The 18,356-nt window shown below is 52.9% G+C and overlaps 2 protein-coding genes across 2 annotated transcripts; both read right to left on the reverse strand.

Moving 5' to 3' along the window:
• On the reverse strand, window positions 1-4,845 carry Klk6 (kallikrein-related peptidase 6). The gene is made up of 5 exons (XM_013027599.1): window positions 4,806-4,845; window positions 3,836-3,992; window positions 2,783-3,063; window positions 1,542-1,678; window positions 1-165 (listed from the first exon to the last, which is right to left on the reverse strand). Exons 1-5 carry the CDS (start codon window positions 4,843-4,845, stop codon window positions 1-3), a joined length of 780 nt encoding a protein of 259 aa, XP_012883053.1.
• Window positions 4,846-10,535: 5,690 nt separating this feature from the next.
• On the reverse strand, window positions 10,536-14,071 carry Klk7 (kallikrein-related peptidase 7). Its single transcript, XM_013027600.1, has 5 exons — window positions 13,999-14,071; window positions 13,522-13,681; window positions 13,007-13,254; window positions 12,529-12,665; window positions 10,536-10,691 (listed from the first exon to the last, which is right to left on the reverse strand). Exons 1-5 carry the CDS (start codon window positions 14,069-14,071, stop codon window positions 10,536-10,538), a joined length of 774 nt encoding a protein of 257 aa, XP_012883054.1.
• Window positions 14,072-18,356: the final 4,285 nt, after the last annotated feature.

An 18,356-nucleotide genomic window follows, 5' to 3' on the forward strand; every position in this document is an offset into this window, starting at 1 on the left:
TCACAGGCCAGAGCCATCCTGGCGAATGACGTTCTTCACCCATTGGAGATGCATGCAGATGTCGGTGTAGACTCCTAGTTTGTTCTTGGATCCACTGGGGGAATCACCCCAAGCCATAATGCCCCGGAGATGGTTGTCACATATCAGGGGGCCCTCGGAATCACCCTGTCAGAAAGAGGGAGAGAGTGTGATTTAGAAGCCGGAGGGAGGGGGAGAGTGGCTGAAAAACGGGGGTGGGGTGGGGGGAGAACGATGGAAGGGTGACCGCAGTGTGCTGTACTCATAGCCTGACTCCTGGAAGAGAAACCCTGGCTACGCCACACACGCAGGAGGCAGGACTGTGGAGGGGATCGAGGTTCTAGGCCAGCCAGGGTGGAGAGGGGGGATTGAGCAAGACTTCCCATCTCCACAGAGCAAGCTGGATGTGACTGTGAAAGCCAGCCATACAGGGGAGGCACAGAGAGGAGACTGTTGACCCGAGGTTGACCTCAGGGAGAAAGGGAGAGACCTTATCTGCAAGGAAGGAAAGAAGGGAGGGAGGGAAGGAGGCAGAGAGGGAGGGAGGGGTGTTATAGCTCAAGTAGAAAAGTGCCTGTCAAGCAAGTTCAAGGCCTTGAGTTTAAATCCCAGTATCACAAATGAAAGAAAGAAGGAAGGAAGAAAGAAAGAAAAGAAGGAATGAAGAAAAAAAGAAGGAAAGAAAGAAGTAAAGGAAGGAAGAAAGGAAGATGGAAAGAAAGAAATAAAGGAAGGAAGGAAAAAGGAAGGAAGAAAGAAAGAAAGAAGGAAAGGGCTGGGAAGGTGGCTCAGTGGTAGAGCGCTTGCCTTGCATGCATGAGGCCCTGGGTTCGATTCCTGAGCACCACATAAGCAGAAAAAGCTGGAAGTGGAGCTGTGGCTCAAGTGGTAGAGCTCTAGCCTTGAGCTGAAGAGCTGAGGGGCAGCGCCCAGGCCCAGAGTTCAGGGCCCATGACCAACAAAAAAGAAAAAAAAAAGAAAGAAGGAAGGGAGGGAGGGAGGGGGGAAGGAAGGAGGAAAGAAAAAAGAGAGAAGGAAGAAAGAAAGGAAGGAAGAAGGAAAGAAAGAAGAAGAAAGGAAGGAAGGAGGAAAAAAGAGAAGGAAGAAAGAAAGAAGTAAAGGAAGGAAGAAGGAAAGAAAGAAGAAGAAAGGAAGGAAGGAGGAAAAAAGAGAAGGAAGAAAGAAAGAAGTAAAGGAAGGAAGAAGGAAAGAAAGGAAGGAAGAAAGCAGAGGAGAAGGAAAAAGGGGAAGAGGAGGAGGAGGAGGGGAATAGTTGGCTGGCACAGCCCCTGCCACCATTCTGGATCTCTCTGGCTCTTGGTCTCTGCCTTCTGTCTCTCTTGGCGGTCTATCTCTGCCTATCCCTTGCTGTGTCTCTTCCTGTGGCGTGGATTCTTCTCCCCCTTTCCTGCCTCTGCCGTGGTGTTCCCATCTCTGTGCAGCTGTTTTGGTCTGCGTCTCTCCCTGCCTGTCTCTAGCAGGGTGTCCTTGGCTGCCTGGCCAGCAGGTCTGGGTTGGTTCACCTGGCAGGAATCTGCTCCTTCCTGGTCACTGCTGGCACACACCATGGTCCGGGTGAAATGGCCGGGGTAGGCTCCCTCACAGTCTGTCTTCGGCACCAGGTGGACTTCAGCACAGTTAATGGTGTCAGGAAAAACACCTGCTGGGAAAGAGGTGGGTCAGACTCAGCAGGCCCCGCCCTTCCCAGACCTCCCCAACCATTCTGCTCCCACCCTCCAATTGTCCTTATTTCCCATTGGTCCCCTCTGCCTCTCATGCTTAGACCCCCCCCCCCCCCCCCACCCCACCCCATTTCTATGGTCACAGCCTCCTGACTGGTCCCTTTTGCTATCAATCTTTCCTCTCATGGGCCGGACTTCCTTCTTCATCATCTCCTCCCTAATCCTCATTTCCTATTGATTCTCACGTTCTGTACTATTTGTCCCGTCTTCTTCTGGAAATTCCTGTTGACCTTCAGGACTTTCTTCCATTGCATGCACCCTGGCAGGGTGACTCCTCATGACTATTGGCTCTTTCCCATTAATTTATGTTTTGTTTGTTTTTGAGGTAGAGCTGGCCAATCACCTTTGCCCTCCCCCCCCACCCCCACCCCGAGTGCTGGCCTTGTCCCCTGCACACCTTCTGTACCATTTTCTCTCTCAGTTGATGTGCTTCCTTTGGTTGCTTTGTACACTGATGTCCTCCAGTTACTTCTTCTTTCCTTCAATTTTTTTCTCATCAGGGCATCCTTTTTTTTTTTTCCCTTTTAATTTTATTTTTGTGTCAGTGCTGAGGCTTGAACTCAGGACCTGGGCACTGTCCCTGAGGTTAGTTAGTGTCCTACCACTTTGAACCACAACTTCACTTTTGGCTTTTTCTGATTACTAGGAGATACGAATCTCATGGGACTTTTCTGTTTGGACTGGCTTCAAACTACCATCCTCAGAACTCAGCCTCCCGAGTAGCTGGGATTACAGGTGTGAACCACAGCACCAGGCTCTGGGCCCAGCATTTTATGGCACATCCTTCTCTGCTCTTCATTGCCCTGTTTGCTTTCTCCATTGGCTGAACACTCATCGCCCCCAAATTCTCAACCTTCTCTCTCCTGTGGACCTTCTGCCCATGAATACATGGGTCCCTGGGTCCTGCCATTCATTGTTAACGTTCCCTCCCATAGCCCACTACCTGCTGTTCCGTGTTCCTTTTGGCCCTTTCCTTGGGCCTTCCCCCCGTACCTCTCCCCACCCCCAATCCCCTTACTGACTCTCTTCTGTCTTGTCCCAGCCCAGGGTTTGGCAGTGGGACTTATGGGCCGAGCAGTTGGGCTCCTTTGGCAGTGGCTGTATCCGATGAGAGGTCTTCACGGGCCGAGCCAGATGCAGCAGCATGAGGTCGTTGTCACGGGTCTGGGGGTGGTAGTTGGGGTGGACGACCTTGCGGACCACAGTGAACTCCTCCTCGGAGCTCTCCCGGACCACAGTGAACTCCTCCTCGGAGCTCTCCCGGTGATGGAGGTTGTGCTTCCCCAGGTAGACCTGCAGTTGCCTGCAAAGGGGTCTGCGTCTCACCTGGAGCCCTGGGGCTGTGGCTGAGGTTCGACAGGGCCCGGAATCCTCTGCCTGCTTCCCCAGGCCTAGTGCAGGGTGGTTCCATCCTCCAGACTTCTCCAGAATTGTCCTCCCTCCTCCCCCCTGCCTGGGGTGTCCAGTCAGCACCCCTGCCCCCCGGGTTTGCTTCCACAGACCCCACCAGCTGCAGAGTGGAAATGCTGATCTGTGGCTCTAATGATAGAGTATTTGCCCATCTAGAATGAGGGGGGGAGAGACACAGAGAAAGAGAGGGGGGGGAAGGAAGGAAGGAAGGAGGGAAAGAGGGAGAGGGAGAAAGAGAGAGCATTGGGTAAGAAAGAAGGAAAGGGTTGGGAAGGAAGGGAAAGAAGGAGGGAGGAAAAGAGAAGAGAAGAGATGAGGAGAGGTCAGAAGGAGGGAGAAGGAGGTGGGGGGGCGGTGCATTGGGTCAGAAAGGAAGGACTGAGCTCAGTGGGACAAGTAAACTGAAATCCCAGCACTCAGGAGGGAGAGGCAGGAGGATTGTGAGTTTCAGGCCAGAATGGGCCACACAGAGAGACTCTGTTTCAGAACAAAGAAAAAGGAAAAGAGAACAGGTAGTGCACCCCTGGTGGCTCACATCTGTAATCCCAGCTACTCCAGGGGCTGAGAGAGCTGGGGATCAAGGTTTGAAGCCAGCTGGGGGCTTCTCTCTGCCTGAACCCCCTTCAGGGCCTCCTTGTCCCCCCCCATCTGAGGCAGCTACTCACGGTTTTTTGCAGTGGGCGGCTGTGAGCACCCACTGACGGTCCACCAGGACCCCACCACAGAACAAGTGGCCAGAGGTGAAGAGTGCAGCCTGGAAGGGGTGGGCGTCCAGGTGGTAGGGACTGCCGTGCACCACTTTGTCCTGCTCCTCTGCCCAGGCTGAGGAACAGGGGCACTGGGTCACAGAGGGCCCGGAGATCCAGGCCCGTCCACTGGGACAGTCCCCGACAAGGCTCCTTTCCCAGGCCTGTCACACACTGAACCAGGCTCATCATCCTGGTCATCCAGTCATCCCCCAGCCTCCCTCCCGCCTTCCACTTCCTCACCTCTGTTCCTCCCACCCTGACAGCTAAACTCATCCGATACTCATTTTTACTTTTTGTCGGTTGTGGGGCTTGAACTCTGGGCCTGGGCGCTGTCCCTCAGCTCTTCAGCTCCAGGCTAGCACTCTACCACTTGAGCCACCGTGCCACATCTGGCTTTTTCTGCTTATGTGGTGCTGAGGAATTGAACCCAGGGCCTCATGCATGCAAGGCAAGCACTTGACCACTGAGTCACCTTCCCGGCCCTCATCTGATACTCTTTCAAAACAACAAAAAAAGAGGTTTTTATTTATTTTTGTGCCAGGACTGGGGCTTGAACTCAGGGCCTGGGTGCTGTCCCTTAGCTTTGGTGATCAAGGGTAGTGCTCTACCAGTTGAGCCACATCTCTACCTCCAGCTTTTTGGTGGTTAATTGGAGCTAAGAGTCTCACAGACGTTCCAGCCTGGGCTGGCTTTGAACTAAGATCCCCAGATCCTCCCCAGTAGCAAGGATGACAGGGGTGAGTCAACGGTGGCTAAACTCTTATCTCCAAGCTCAGATTCGCTTCCTGCCTAAGCCCTGCCCCCCATCTTCAACTCCCTCTCCAAGCACATTATCCTCCACCCCCATCACAAGATCATGCCTGGCCCCCTCTACTTTCACCCTCACCTGAAGCAAGGAGAAGCAACCACAGGCTCAGTGTCCTCATGGTGAATACTAGGGGGGAGAGGGAGGCAAATGTGCTATTAGTCAGAGACACAGCCTCCACGGGAGGCTCCACCCTGCCCTGTCCTTCCTCACCCTCCCTGTCCTCCCAGACTGGCCCTGCTCTACTGCCCTTGACCTCTGCCCTTTCCTGATTTCTTGTGCCCCTCACCTTCTTCCCTTGTCCTCCAGCTGAGAAATCTGTGAAGGAAAGAGCCCAGAGAACCCCTGGGACCCACTCACTGACTCCCAGTAAGACTTAGTGACTTCTCCTTTCTGCTTCCTCAAATCTTGCTTCTCTTCCTTTCCCAGCAACTAGGAATCAGCCTAGGGATCTCCTATCTTCCTATCTGTGGAATGTGTGCACACCTGTCCTAGGGCTGAACACAGGGCCTGGGTGTTGTCCCTTAGCTTTTTCACTCAAAGTGAGCGTTCAACCACTTGAGCCACAGCTCTACTTTGGTTTTCTAGTGGTTCATTGGAGATTAGAGTCTCACAGACTTTCCTGCCCCGGCTGGCTTTGAACCACAGTCCTCAGATCTCAGCCTCCTGAGTAGCTAGGATGACAGGTGTGAACACCATCACCCAGCCTTCGGTGGGACACTTTTCTCCATGCCTTGGCTCTGCACCTACCCTTGCAGGCTGTGTGTGTGTGTGTGTGTGTGTGTGTGTGTGTATGAGTGCTCCTTGTCTTACCTGAAGACTGTGTGTGTATGTGTGTGTGTGTATGTCTGCATGCTCCTTTTCTTAACTACAAGCTCTGTGTGTGTGTGTGTGTGTGTGTGTGCATGTACCTTGTCTTACCTGCAGGCTGTGAGTGAGTGCGTGCACGTGTGCGTGTTTCTTGTCTTATACTGCAGGCTGTGTGTGTGTGTGTGTGTGTGTATGCACGTGTTCTTTGTCTTACCTTCTGGAGTTCTTGGGCTGGAGGAGAAGAACAGCATCTCCTGACCTGCATACAGGGGACAGAGAGTAAGGCGGGAGTGGAGGGACTGCGAGTGGGAGAGGGACAGCACAGAGCTGTAGGTCACAGGTTACAGGTTACTGCCTGGCGCCCGGCCTCCCAGACTCTTGTCCCTGGGCCTCCACTTCCCTGCTCTTCCTTTATACCCCAGTAGTCCCTAGGTCAGCCTCTCCCTTTTCTTTCTGAGAAGACTGCCCACATTCCTTCTGCCCCCACAGCAGCTACCCGTGACCCCGAATTCAGTTCCAGGAAGGAGGCAGCCAGCCTTGCTATACCTGACCCCTAATTCAGTTCCAGAAAGGAGGCAGCCAGCCTTGTTACACCTGGGTCTGAGGGAGGAGGCTGGGCCTGAACCCTTGGGTCTGAGGGAGGAAGCTGGGTCTGGACCCTGGGTCTGAGGGAGGAGGCTTGGCCCTGGACCCCTGTGTCTGAGGGAGGAGGCTGGGGCCTGAACCCTTGGGTCTAAGGGAGGAGGCTGGGCATGAACCCCTGTGTCTGAGGGAAGAGGTTGGAGTCTGACCCTCTGGGTCCTGAGGAAGAGGCTGGGATCTGGTTCCCTCAGTCTGAGAGAGGAGGCTTGGGTCTAGATCCCTGTGTCTGAGGGAGAAGGCTGAGGCCTGGACCTTGGTGTCTGAGGGAAGAGGCTGAGGTCTGGACCGCTCAGACTGAAGGAAGGGAGCTGGAGCTAGATCTTCATGTTAGGTTTTTAAGTGGTAGAGACAGATGCTTCCTTGAGGATCAAATGCAAATTGTGAGGCAGAGACTAGCTCCCTGGCTCCCATCTCTGCTCCAAGCCTCCATGACTTCCATCTCCCATCCAGGAGTGCTCAGGAGCAGCAGCCCTCCGGCTGCCCGGGGTGATGGGGCACTGGAACCAACCACTCAGGTTCAGGGCCATCAGGGTGACTCACCTGCCTGTCCCTCTGTGGGTGCGATGACCTCCCTGTCCCCAGGAGGGTGTGAGCTGTGCCCTGCCCCAGGCTGGGTGGGCAACGGGGAAATGGTGGCACAATGGAGCTCTGTTCACAGGGTTGGTCCTGTGCTGTCCTTGTCTCTGTTTCTCAACTCCTCTTCCAGGAAGGGCGGTGGGAGGCTAGGCCCATGGCTTCCCTTTGTCCTGTCCTGAACGGCAGTCTTTCAGAACTTTAAGCTCCTCTGATCCCTCTCCCACCCTCCTGTGGGGTCTCTGGTCCCACCTGTACCCCCCATTTGGTTGGAGCGCGTCTCTCTTTGTCCCAGTCTCTGCCTGTGTATCTTGCTTCCCTCTGCCTCCATCTCCATCTTTCTTTTTTTTTTTTTTTGTCGGCCGTGGGGCTTGAACTTTGGGCCTGGGCGCTGTCCCTCAGCTCTTCAGCTCAAGGCGAGCGCTCTACCACTTGAGCTACTGCGTCACTTCCGGTTTTCTGGTGGTTTATTGGAAATAGGAGTCTCACGGTCTTTCCTGCCTGGGCTGGCTTTGAACCGCGATCCTCAGATCTCAGCCTCCTGAGTAGCTAGGATTACAGGCGTGAGCCACCAGCACCCGGCTTCGATTTCCATCTTTCTGTCCCTCTCTGCTTCGTCTCTGCATTTTCCTCTTTGTCTTGGATCTGTGCCTGGCTCCCTTTCTCCTAGATTCTCTGATTATTTCTGCTCACCATTTTCTGGGTCTCCTCTCGTCTCTGGAGGAAATGCGTGTGTGCTCAATGTCCCTACATTCTTGGAGCCATTCTAACTTTTTTTTTTCTTTTTGCTTATGTGGTGCTGAGGAATTGAACCCAGGGCCTCAGGCATGCAAGGCAAGCACTCTACCACTGAGCCACCTTCCCAGCCCCATTGGAGCCATTCTAAAAGGCATTATACAATGCTGGGCACTGGTGGCTTGTGCCTGTCATCCTAGTACTCCAGAGGCTGAGATCTGAGGATCTTTTTCCAGCCTGGGTGGGAAAGCCTGTGAGGCTCTGAGCCTTTTCCCTGAACGTGCTGTTCCCACCTTTTCCTGCCAGTCACCACTTGCCCTTCCAGTCTAGGCGAGCGTCACTTCTTCCACGCAGCCTTCCTGGATCACCACCCAGTGTGCACCTGCTGTGGAAGGTTAGTCAGTCTCTCACGTGAGTGCCCACAGCAGCTGCCTTCTTCCAGTCACCCTGGACTGGGGCCATCTGGATAGGAGGCCTTGTGTCCCCCACTGGACCTCCAGCTCCTGGAGGGCAGGCCGTGGGGCTGCCTCCCTGCTGAGCCTGCACAGGACCTGGCTCAGAGGAAGCTTGGGAAATGTTGACCAACTGGTGACACACAGCCTTCTCCTGCCCACCTCTGCGTTCCGCAGAAGGGAACTTAATTGCTCAAGGTCAAGCACATAGGAAGTGGAGGAACCTGAATTGGAACTCCACTTCCAATGAGGGCGGTCATGCCAGCCCAACCCCAAGGCCAGGAGTTCAAACCCCATAATGTACATTGACCCCCCCCAACCCCCCCCACAAGATTTCTTAGTGAGAGTAGAAGCAGGAAAAAAAAATCAGAAATCACAATAAAAACCAATACTCATCAAATGCTTCTGTCGTGGACGAGTTTCCAGCACTTTCTATACACAGGCTTAATGTTTCTCGTAACTGGAAGCGTAGGTGCTCAGCATTTCATTTTAAAGATGAATGGAGATAGGGAAGGAATGTAGCGGGAGTGGCCAATCATCGGGGCGCAGTGGCATACGCCTGCAATCCCAGCACTCTGGAGGCTGAGAAAGAAGGATCTGGAGTTTTGAGATCAGACTAGGCTATGTAGCAAGAGCCGGTATCAAGATGCAAAACCAAAAAAATAAAACCAAATGAGAGCTGCCTGATGGGTGATGGCACAGTGGTTAAGCTGGTGCTTATCATGTATGCGACTCCAGGTTCCATCCCTAGCAACAGAGAGACAGACCTACAGATAGAATGACAGACAGACACACACAGAGAGAAGGACACATAGAAATAGATGCAAACAGACAGATACAGAGTCAGAGGGTGACAGACACAGAGAGACAGACAGATAGAGACAGAGACAGAAAGAGACAGATATAGAGTCAGAGGGAGACAGACAGGCAGACAGGCAGACAGACAGAGACAGAGAGAGGGGGACACATAGAAACAGATGCAAACAGACAGATATAGAGTCAGAGGGTGACAGACAGACAGACAAGAGACAGAGTCAGAGGGAGACAGAGAGACAGAAAGACAGACAGAAACAGAGAGAGGGACACACAGACAGATGCAAACAGACAGATACAGAGTCAGAAGGAGACAGAGAGACAGACAAGAGACAGAAACAGAGAGGGACACACAAACACAGATGCAAAAAGAGATATAGAGTCAGAGGGAGACAGAGACACACAGAGAGAAACAGAAACAGTCAGAGGGAGACAGACAGACACAGACACAGAGTCAGAGAGGGAGGGAGAATAGTTTGGAGGTGTGAGGAGTGTGTCTTGGATTCATGAAGCTGGGTTCCTGCGGCTACTGCCTCCAACGATTACAAGTTGCCTCCCCAAAGATTGCTGAAGTTCGTTTCCGGTGAATTCAGCTGGGGTGTCAAGTCACACCCTGCCTGCGGGCCTCCCGGGCACACAGGGGCAGGGAGACAGGGACACGCAGGCTCCATCTGCCTGTGGTGTCATTATTTATATGTAGTTTGGCGGGTGGTGGTGGTGGTGGTGGTGGTGGTGGTGTGGGGTGCTTGTAGGAAAGGAAATGTTGATGGACCTCCAAGAGGGGAGATGGCCAAAGCTGTTAATGCCCCTGACATGTGACACAAGCCAGTGTAAAAAGGGATGGGACCTGGACTCCCATGTCTGAGGGAGGAGGGCTGGGGTCTGGACTCTTGGGTCTAAGGGAAGAGGTTGGCTCAGTCTTGTGAGTCTGAGGGAGGAGGCCTGCAGTCTGCGGAGGGACTAGGCATGGACTCCTGGGTTTGAGGAAAGAGGATGAAGCCTTGTCTCCTGGGTCTGAGAAAGGAGGATAGGGCCTGGATCCCTGGGTCAGAGGGAGGAGGCTAGGGTCTGGACCCCTGAGTGGCAGAGAGGAGGCTAGGCCTAGACCCCTGCGTTTGAGGGAGGAGGCTGGGGCCTGGAATCTTGGGTCGGAGGGAGAAGGATTGGTCCTGGACCCTTGGGTCTGAGGGAGGAGGCTGGGGTCTGGACTCCTGAGTCTGAGGGAGGAGGACTGGGGCCTGACCTCCTGGGTCTGAGTTGGGGGCTGGGACCATTTTGCATGGCTAAGATTGCATGTATTTTTTTTTCTGGGTTTCACATTTCCACGATACTAACAATTCTTTCTGACAACCCTGCAGACACCGAGCAAGCGAGCGACTACTTAAGCTATCTCCAGCCTTTCTCCTCTTTGTTACAGCCCAGTGGTGATTAATTGAAACCTCACTCAACTTTTGAAAAAGAGTTTTTTTTTTTTTATTACTCTGTGGAATTAAAATTACTTGGCTGAAGCCATCTGTGTGTTTGTCCGTTCCAGTGACAACTGTCCGCATTGACAGCCATCTTCTCCCTACAATGTCCACCATCGCAGTGATGCTTTTTTCCATCTGGATTTCCATCCTTGACCATTTTTTATTTTTGGACTGGTTTATAGACATGGTGTGTTTGAGGTTTGAAAGTATCTTTGAAGAAAGGTGAGGCTGCATGTGACTTGTTCATCAACTTCAACACCTTGATTTCCGTGGATTTTTCTCTTGGTGGTACACGGTTGCTTGGCTTTGCTTGACTGTCAGCGACGTCTTGATATTACTTGGTTTATCCACTTGGAGTACTTGCAAACTTGGGTGTAGACCCCCGGGTCGTTGGGCTGTCCGCAGGGAAAGGTTCCCCAGGACACTATACCTTGCACGGTGTCATTGCACACCAGCGGTCCCCCCGAGTCACCCTGCGGGAAACAGAGCGTAAGATTAGCTTTGGCCTCAGAGCCAAGTCCTTTGTCTTAACCTCCCCGCTCCACCTTAATCAGTTTCATACATTCCCCAATTCAGTCTTGGGTCTACCAGAACACCTTGGCCAATGAGAAAGACCCATTGTTTCTGGGAACCAGTAAGAAAGCAGAAAGGGGCTACTGTCATGAAATGGACACACTGGGGTCATTGAAGACATTGGCTTGAGCCTTGACCAGTGGAACCAGTTGGAGGGGGTCGGGGTGGGACTTCTGGGGAGCCAAGTATCAGTTATGTTCAGACAAAGCCCATTGGCTGTCCTCTGTGCTGTGGGAGAAGGGGCTCCTTTTTCTTCCCTGCTCCTTTGGGTGGGAAGGGGGAGCAGGCATCCTTGGAAACCCGGGGCATGAGCTCTTACATCATCTGCAGGACTCAGAGCAGAATGGCAATGCTTGGCTTCCTGTCCAAATATCACTGAGGATTCCAGAACATAACAGGAGAGCATTCATTCAAGCACAAGACCTGGTCAACACAAGACTCACTCACTGAGACCTTGTACATGCATGAAGCTGGCCCTCACCGGGCGAGGGGGGAAGGCTGCTTCTCTAGGCCAGACTTCTCTCTCCTATTCCTCCATCCCTAACACACCTTCCCTCAGATCTGAGAGTAGGGAGACATGGGAGGATTGATGGGGAGAGAGAGGACAGCTGGCCAAACAGGGATCAGCAACAAAGAAGAGGAATGGAATGGGATTTGGCAGAGAGGTGTGGGGGAAGAGTGAGAGAGAGACATTGTCCAAACATGGATGGGTAATTATGATAGAAGGGTTAAGGGGGGGGAGGCGGAAGAGGGTAGTTGTAGCCTCAAAACCAAGACTAGTGTCAGGCAAGTGAGGCCTATACATTAAACAAACAAACAAAATCTTACTAATCACAATTTTGTTGTTGTTAGCAGTACTCGAGTTTGAACTTAGGACTTTGCACTTGTTAGGCAGGTGCTCTACCACTTGAACCAAGCCTCCAGCCCTGTTTGCTTTGATATTTATGTTCTCACTTTTCGCCCAAGTGGACCTGCACCATGATCCTCCTATATATGTTTTCTGTGTTATAGGGATGATGGTCATGTGCTACTGTGTCCAGCTTTTTTATTGCTTGAATAGGTGTTTGTGAGCTTTTTTTCTGGGACTGGATTCCATCTGTGATCCTACAGACCTCAGCCTCCGGAGTTGTCAGGATTACAGGCATGAGCCATTATGCCCAGCTCCAAATCCTATAGTAAAACAGCTTCATATCGATGCCAGGGGCAGAAAGGAAAATTCAGTAAGACGGACTCATGTTTTATTTAAAGCTGATAACTCACTGTGCATTTGTGTGTGTGTGTGTGTGTGTGCATTTAAAAGAAATCTGTGTCTAGAAATGGTGGTACATGTTCTAATCCCTGCACTTGGGAGGCAGAAGCAGGAGGATGGAGAGTTCAAGACCAGCCTGGGGCTTCACAGTAAATCCAAGCCAATCTGGGCTAAATACAGAGTTGGTCTCAAAAAAAATGACACAAAACAAAACAAAAATAATTGCTTAGATGATCAGTTATCTCAAACATGGAGTTCTTGAACCACCTGCCCAGTCTGTCTCAGCCCCACGAAGCCCTCCAGCCACCTCTAGGTCTCTCCAACCCCTGAATAGGCTACCGCTCCTGACAAGCAGAAAAAAAGAAGTAGGAAAAACTCAAGAGGCTGAGCCCAGTGGAAGGCCAGAGTAGATTGAGTGCCTGATACTATACTGGATGCTAAGAAGAGACATTCAGGGGCTGGGGGGCTGGGGAGGGAGGGGTGCTCACGTTGCAGGTGTTGGTCTTGGAGTCTGGGATGCCAGCACACAGCATGGTTTTGCCGAGGAGGTCCTTATAAACCTTCTTGCAGTCCTGAGCCGAGATGAGCTTGACATCAGAGCACATGAGGTTCTTGGGGAAGGTGGCTGGGGTGGGGTAGAGGGGGAGAGCTGTCAGTTAGAGGCCTGGTGCTGGGGTCAAGAAGGGGGCTGAGTGCTAGAGGGAATGGAGGCCAGTGTTCTAGGACTGAGGTAGGAGGCTGGGCCTGGACCCCTGTGTCTGAGGGAGGAGGCTGGGCCTGGACCCCTGTGTCTGAGGGAGGAGGCTGGGCCTGGACCTCTGGGTTTGAGGGAAGAGGCTGGGGCCTGGACCCCTGAATCTAAAGGAGAAGGCTGGGCCTGGACCCCTGGGTCTGAAGGAGGAGGCTGGGCCTGGACCCCCAGGTCTGATGGAGGAGCAGCCCCTGGCTCCCCGCCGCAGGCCTCACCGTCGGGGCTGGTGGTGGTGCCCCACCCAGAGACAGTACAGGAGGTCCCAGGAGGCTCGCAGCCGGTGGGCAGGTTGGCTTTCTTCACTTTGCCTGACATCCTGACGCGCTTATTCAGCAGGATTAGCATGAGGTCGTTAGCATGCGTCTTCGTGGAGTAGCCAGGGTGACGCACTGACTTGGTGGCCTTGATCTTCTGAGCGTTGTTGTCACCGATCTGGTCACTGCCAAGCTGCACAGTGTACTGACTGGGAGCAGGAGAGATACTCACAGAGACTCTGCTGCCAGAGTGGGGGTGGGGTGGGGGGAGTAGGGGGGGTGGCGGCAGAGACACGGACAGAGAGAGACAGAAATCCAGAGAGAGAAAGACACAGAGACAGAGAGTGGTGGACACAGAGAGAGACTGAACAGAAATCCAGAGACAGAAGACAGACACCCAGAGAGGAAAGACTCAGAAACAGACCCAGGAAGCCGGGAAACAAGTGGGCGCAAGGGGCCAGCTCTGCCCTGCCTACCTCATCTTGCAGTGGGCAGCGGTGAGCACCCAGCGCTCATGGACCAGCACTCCCCCGCAGTGGAGCTGGTCCCCTCGGAGCAGGGCCACCTGCCAGGGATGCGAGCCTTTCTCGCATGGGTAGCCGTCGATGATCCGATCTCCGCTCTTGTTGCCCTGATCTGTGTGGACACACAGAGGCACTGTGGGTAACCAGCATGGAGGTAGAGAGAGGCAGAGATGGGGGGAGAGGAGCAGGCTGCGCTGGAGACAGGTGGAGAGGCGGGAGGGGTGCTCGGCGACCACCAGAGGACAGATCTCCCACAGATGGCCACCAAGAGCGACGGACAGACGCTGAGTACGGACAGCCAATAGGGACCTGGGGTATCACGGGGACACCCCGTCCAGCCTGGCAGGGAAGGGAGCTGGTCTGGAGGAAGGTGCTCAGATGCGAGGACTCCAAGGGGGCTATCCATGGTTACCCGGGGAGAGCCCTCACCTTCTTTTCCAGTGGTTCCCAGGGCTAAGGATAATGACAGAGCCAGCAGGAAAAGGAGAGAGGACCTAGCCATGGTGCCCTCCGCCTCTCTGTCCACCTCAAGAGGACCAGCTGCTGCTTCTGGAGCTGAGGATGGAGAAGAAGAAAGCAAGAGTTCTATGGGGATGTCCTCTGTACCTGGGGAAGCCCAGACCCAGCCTCTTCCCTCAGACCCAGGGGTCTAGGCCCAGGCTCTTCCCTAAAACACAGAGGTACAGATCCCAGCCTCCTCCCTCAGACCCAGAGGTCCAGATCCCAGCCCATATCCTTCACACCCAGGGGTCCAGACCCAGTCTCTACCCTCAGATCCTGGGGTCTAAGCCCCTGTCTCCCCGGCTCCCCCTTTGCCCTGCCTGAGTATTTACATATCTGGAGCCTCAGTTTCTTTCCTGTGAGACTTCCTCCAGCCTTCATGCCTGGGGTCCAGAGATTTTAGGCCCCACCCACCCACCCTGCGCATAGCCAGTAGTTGAGGTCCCTTCATACCTAGCTGTGTCTGATCTGATGTCGGCCAGGGCCTGAGCTGGGAGCCCAGCATGCTGGCCCTTGGCAGAGCGCTGTCTTATACCAGCCCGCCCCCGTCCCAGTGCCCTAGGGCGTGGGTGGGGCCCACTCTAGCTCCTTCCTCCCGTGCTGGGCTTTGGGTTATCTCGCGTCCCTGAGGCTGCCCCAGCCACAGATACTGTGCAGCTCTCTCCGCCCTCCTCCCAGGCCAGGCAGGCCATGCCCAGGTGTTCACCCCCGCACATTCTAGGCCCACGTTATCTCCTCCCTGTGACCCACTCAGACAAAGGACTACGTTTCTGGGCTTTGAGGGGCTGGAGCAAAATCCTAGGAGGGTCAGAGGCTCAGGCCTGGATCCTACTATGGGAGGGGGGTGGTCTATGCCTCCCCCCCCCCCCACAGGGGATGGGCCTCCTGAGCAGCCAATGGAGGCTTATACAGGCTAGATCCTGCTGATCTTTGAGCCTTGATTTTATTCAAACGTGGCACTTGTGTGGCTACTATACCTGCTTACTATTATTTGGTGTGTGTTCTCACCTTTCTAAATCCTACTACCCTTAGGTTTATCTCTGAAATATCACCACCTCATGTTTCTGGCAGGGTTCTGGGCAAGGTGGTCAGAAGTTCAGGCCTCGGGCATCCCTTGCTGGATGGATGGCAGTGCCGTAGGTTGTTGGGCTTGAACTCAGGGCCTGGGTGCTATCCTGAGCTTTTTTCACTCAATGTTAGTGCTCTACCATTTGGAGCTATAGTACCGCTTCTGGTTTTCTGGTGGTTAATTGGAATAAGAGAATCACGGACTTCTCCTGCCAAGGCTGGCTTTGAACTGTGATCAAACAGATCTCAGCCTCCTGGGTATCTAGGCATGAACCACCAGAGCCTGGCTTTCAAGTGTAATCTTGACACAACCAAACCATATCAGCCTTAACCCCCAATCCTGCTTCTCTCTCTCTCTCTCTCTTTTTTTTTGGGGGGGGTCGGTTGTGGGGCCTGAACTCAGGACCTAGGCACTGTCCCTCAGCTCTTCAGTTCCAGGCTAGTGCTCTACCACTTGAGCCACAGCACACTTCCGGCTTTTTCTGCTTATGTGGTGCTGAGGAATCGAACTCAGGGCCTCATGCATGCAAGGCAAGCACTCTACCACTAAGCCACCTTCCCAGCCCCCTGCTTCATTTTTAACACCCTGATTCATATGTAAACTCAGAACCTGCACCTTGACAGAGTTCATGACTCCAAATATCAACACACACTAAAACCTGGACCTCAACTAAAGGTTATCACCATAGACTATCCCAAACCTGCTTGACGTGCAACTCAGATTTTAGTGTTTGCCATATTCCAGGATGCCTGTGTTGACATCTTCCCTGCCCCCACCAGCGATCTAATGTCAGCCTAAGGCTGACTCCAGACTCACCTGTCTCCTTCCAGTTCCTGCCTCAAGTTCCATCCTCACCTTCACCCCAGCCCTCGCCCCCAAGTCCTTATTCCTTTCCTCAGCTCTACACACAATTAGGCGCCTTTGTGTCAACCTAATCTAACATCAAACCTGCTAGCTCACCCCACATAAGCATGGACACCCTGCTGACTTCACTCCAGCCAATCTCTAGACTTGAGACCTTTACTGCCATTCCATCCAAAATCAGATCCTGGAACTTGGATCCCTGATGATGCTAGATCCTGAGCAGGATACTGGCCTTGAGGAATGTTCACCTTCCTGGTTTGGGTTACCAGATCATGCAGAGGGAGAGTGGGGAGAGAGGGGGGGCGGAGCATGGTCAGGCCATGGGATCTCACAGCTCCAGGACCCAGTCATCTGTGTTTCCTTCCTGACAAAGATAAATTTCCGCAAGACTTGTTTACTCCATCTCTGATCATCAGCATCGGGTTCCCTCACCCCTCAGTCCTCTGCCTTGTCAGGGATCTCTTAGAAAAGAAAGGGCTGTGTCATTGAGAGCCCTGTTTATCCATTCCAAAATTGCTAGATGTGTGTTACATATCTGTCATTCTGAAAGCCATAGCCCTAATTATTTAATCTGGCTTTGTTGCTAGATCTTGGTCTTCATGAGCAGAGGATATGTATCTAGTACCCAGCCCAGACCAGAAACACAGGAGGCACTTAAATAAATACTAGTGTACAGCAGCTGGCACCCACAGACCCACCACTTTATGACTGAATCTTGCCTCGCGTCGCCTGAGCCATTCCGTCTTGGGGTGTGACAGAAAGAACGTGGCCTCTCAAGTACTCTGTGAGACAGTCTTATCACATTTCTCTAAAGTGAGGAGAAAAGCCTACTTCTCCAGGGCACGGAGGGGGAAACTATGTGAAAGATGGATGGAAAAAAAATTGACGGGCAAGTGCCAGATGCTGATTTAGCATCAGCTCCCTGACTCCACCATCCAGGGCAGGAAGCAGCTTCTATCTTTATCTACCCACAGGATGGGACAGCAGGAGCTTCCCAGACTTACTTCCCTGTTCTTCCTCAGGTTCAGCCCAAGTGAGGATGCTCGGTTACGTTTTATGAATTAAAGTTTAAGGGAAGTTAGATCATCCTGGGGTGTGGATGGTGTACACCTGTACACCCAGATTTTTTGGATGGAGGAGGATTAAGTCCAATGTTTGCCTGGGCAAAAGCACGAGACCCTATCTGAGAGATAACCTAAAGCAAAAGAAATGGACGTGTGGTTCAAGTTGCATGCCAGCAAGTATAAGCCCTGGGTTCAAACACCAGTAGTACCAGAAAGGGAGAGAGAAAGAAGAGAGAAAAAAAAGAAAGAATAAGAAGGAGGAAGAGAAGGAGAAGGGGAAGAAGAAGAAGAGGAGGGGGAGAGGGAGAGGAAAGGGGTATAGGTTTGATGATTTGAGCAAAGTCACAGAACTAAGGAGAACCAGTCCATTCAAATTTGAATGCTGGGGACTCAAAAGCCTGTAGTTTGGGGGATGGGAAGGTGGCTCAGTGGCAGAATGCTTGCCTTGTATGCATGAAGCCCCGAGTTCAATTCCTCAGCACCACATAAGCAGAAAAAGCCAGAAGTGACGCTGTGGCTCAAGTGGTAGAGAGCTGGAAGAGCTAAGGGACAGTGCCCAGGCCCTGAGTTCAAGCCCCACAACCAGAAAAAAAAAAGCCTGTAGTTTCACCAGGCTTTGGCACATACCTGAGAAGGAAATTTGTCTGTTCCCTCCCCACCCACCTCTTTCTAAATACACTCGGTCCCATTCATGTTTCATACCTCCACATCGCCCCAAATCACAGCTCTCTGGGGGTGAATGCCAGCCCCTGTTGCCAAGTCTCACCTGCAATCCTCACCCTCAGACCTACGACCTACCTACTGAACCTTGGTTGGGTGAGTCATGCAAGCAGCTCACATTCACATGTGAGGATTGGCACCTGATGATCCCGCCAGCTGTGCCCTGCCCAGAGGGATCCCGGACACGGTGACTCCAACCCCGCCTGACTCAGCCTGTGCGTTCTGAAACCCATTGTTTCAGAGTGCCTGGGTTCCCTTCCCTCTTCCTTCAAGAACAGTATCCCACTTCTTTCTGGGAGATGCTCTATCATCTGCTGTGGGTCTGGTGAAACTGTCAGTCATAGTTCTCCCAGTTCACCCACCCACGGTGATGGAGGGATGACCCAGGCCAAGCTTTCTCTGGACCAACAATGGTGAATCCAAAGGGGCGGGCTCAGTTCAAGCTGGACCAATAGAATTGGAGAGTGATGTGTGCAAGGCATCTTGCTTACCCACAAGCCTTATGCAAGATTTATAGACAGCCTGTTTCCTATGACAGGATGGCAAATAGCTGTGGATTGGATGGGTCC

The sequence above is a fragment of the Dipodomys ordii genome, unplaced genomic scaffold (assembly GCF_000151885.1).
Source record: "Dipodomys ordii isolate 6190 unplaced genomic scaffold, Dord_2.0 Scaffold105, whole genome shotgun sequence".
NCBI lineage: Eukaryota > Metazoa > Chordata > Mammalia > Rodentia > Heteromyidae > Dipodomys > Dipodomys ordii.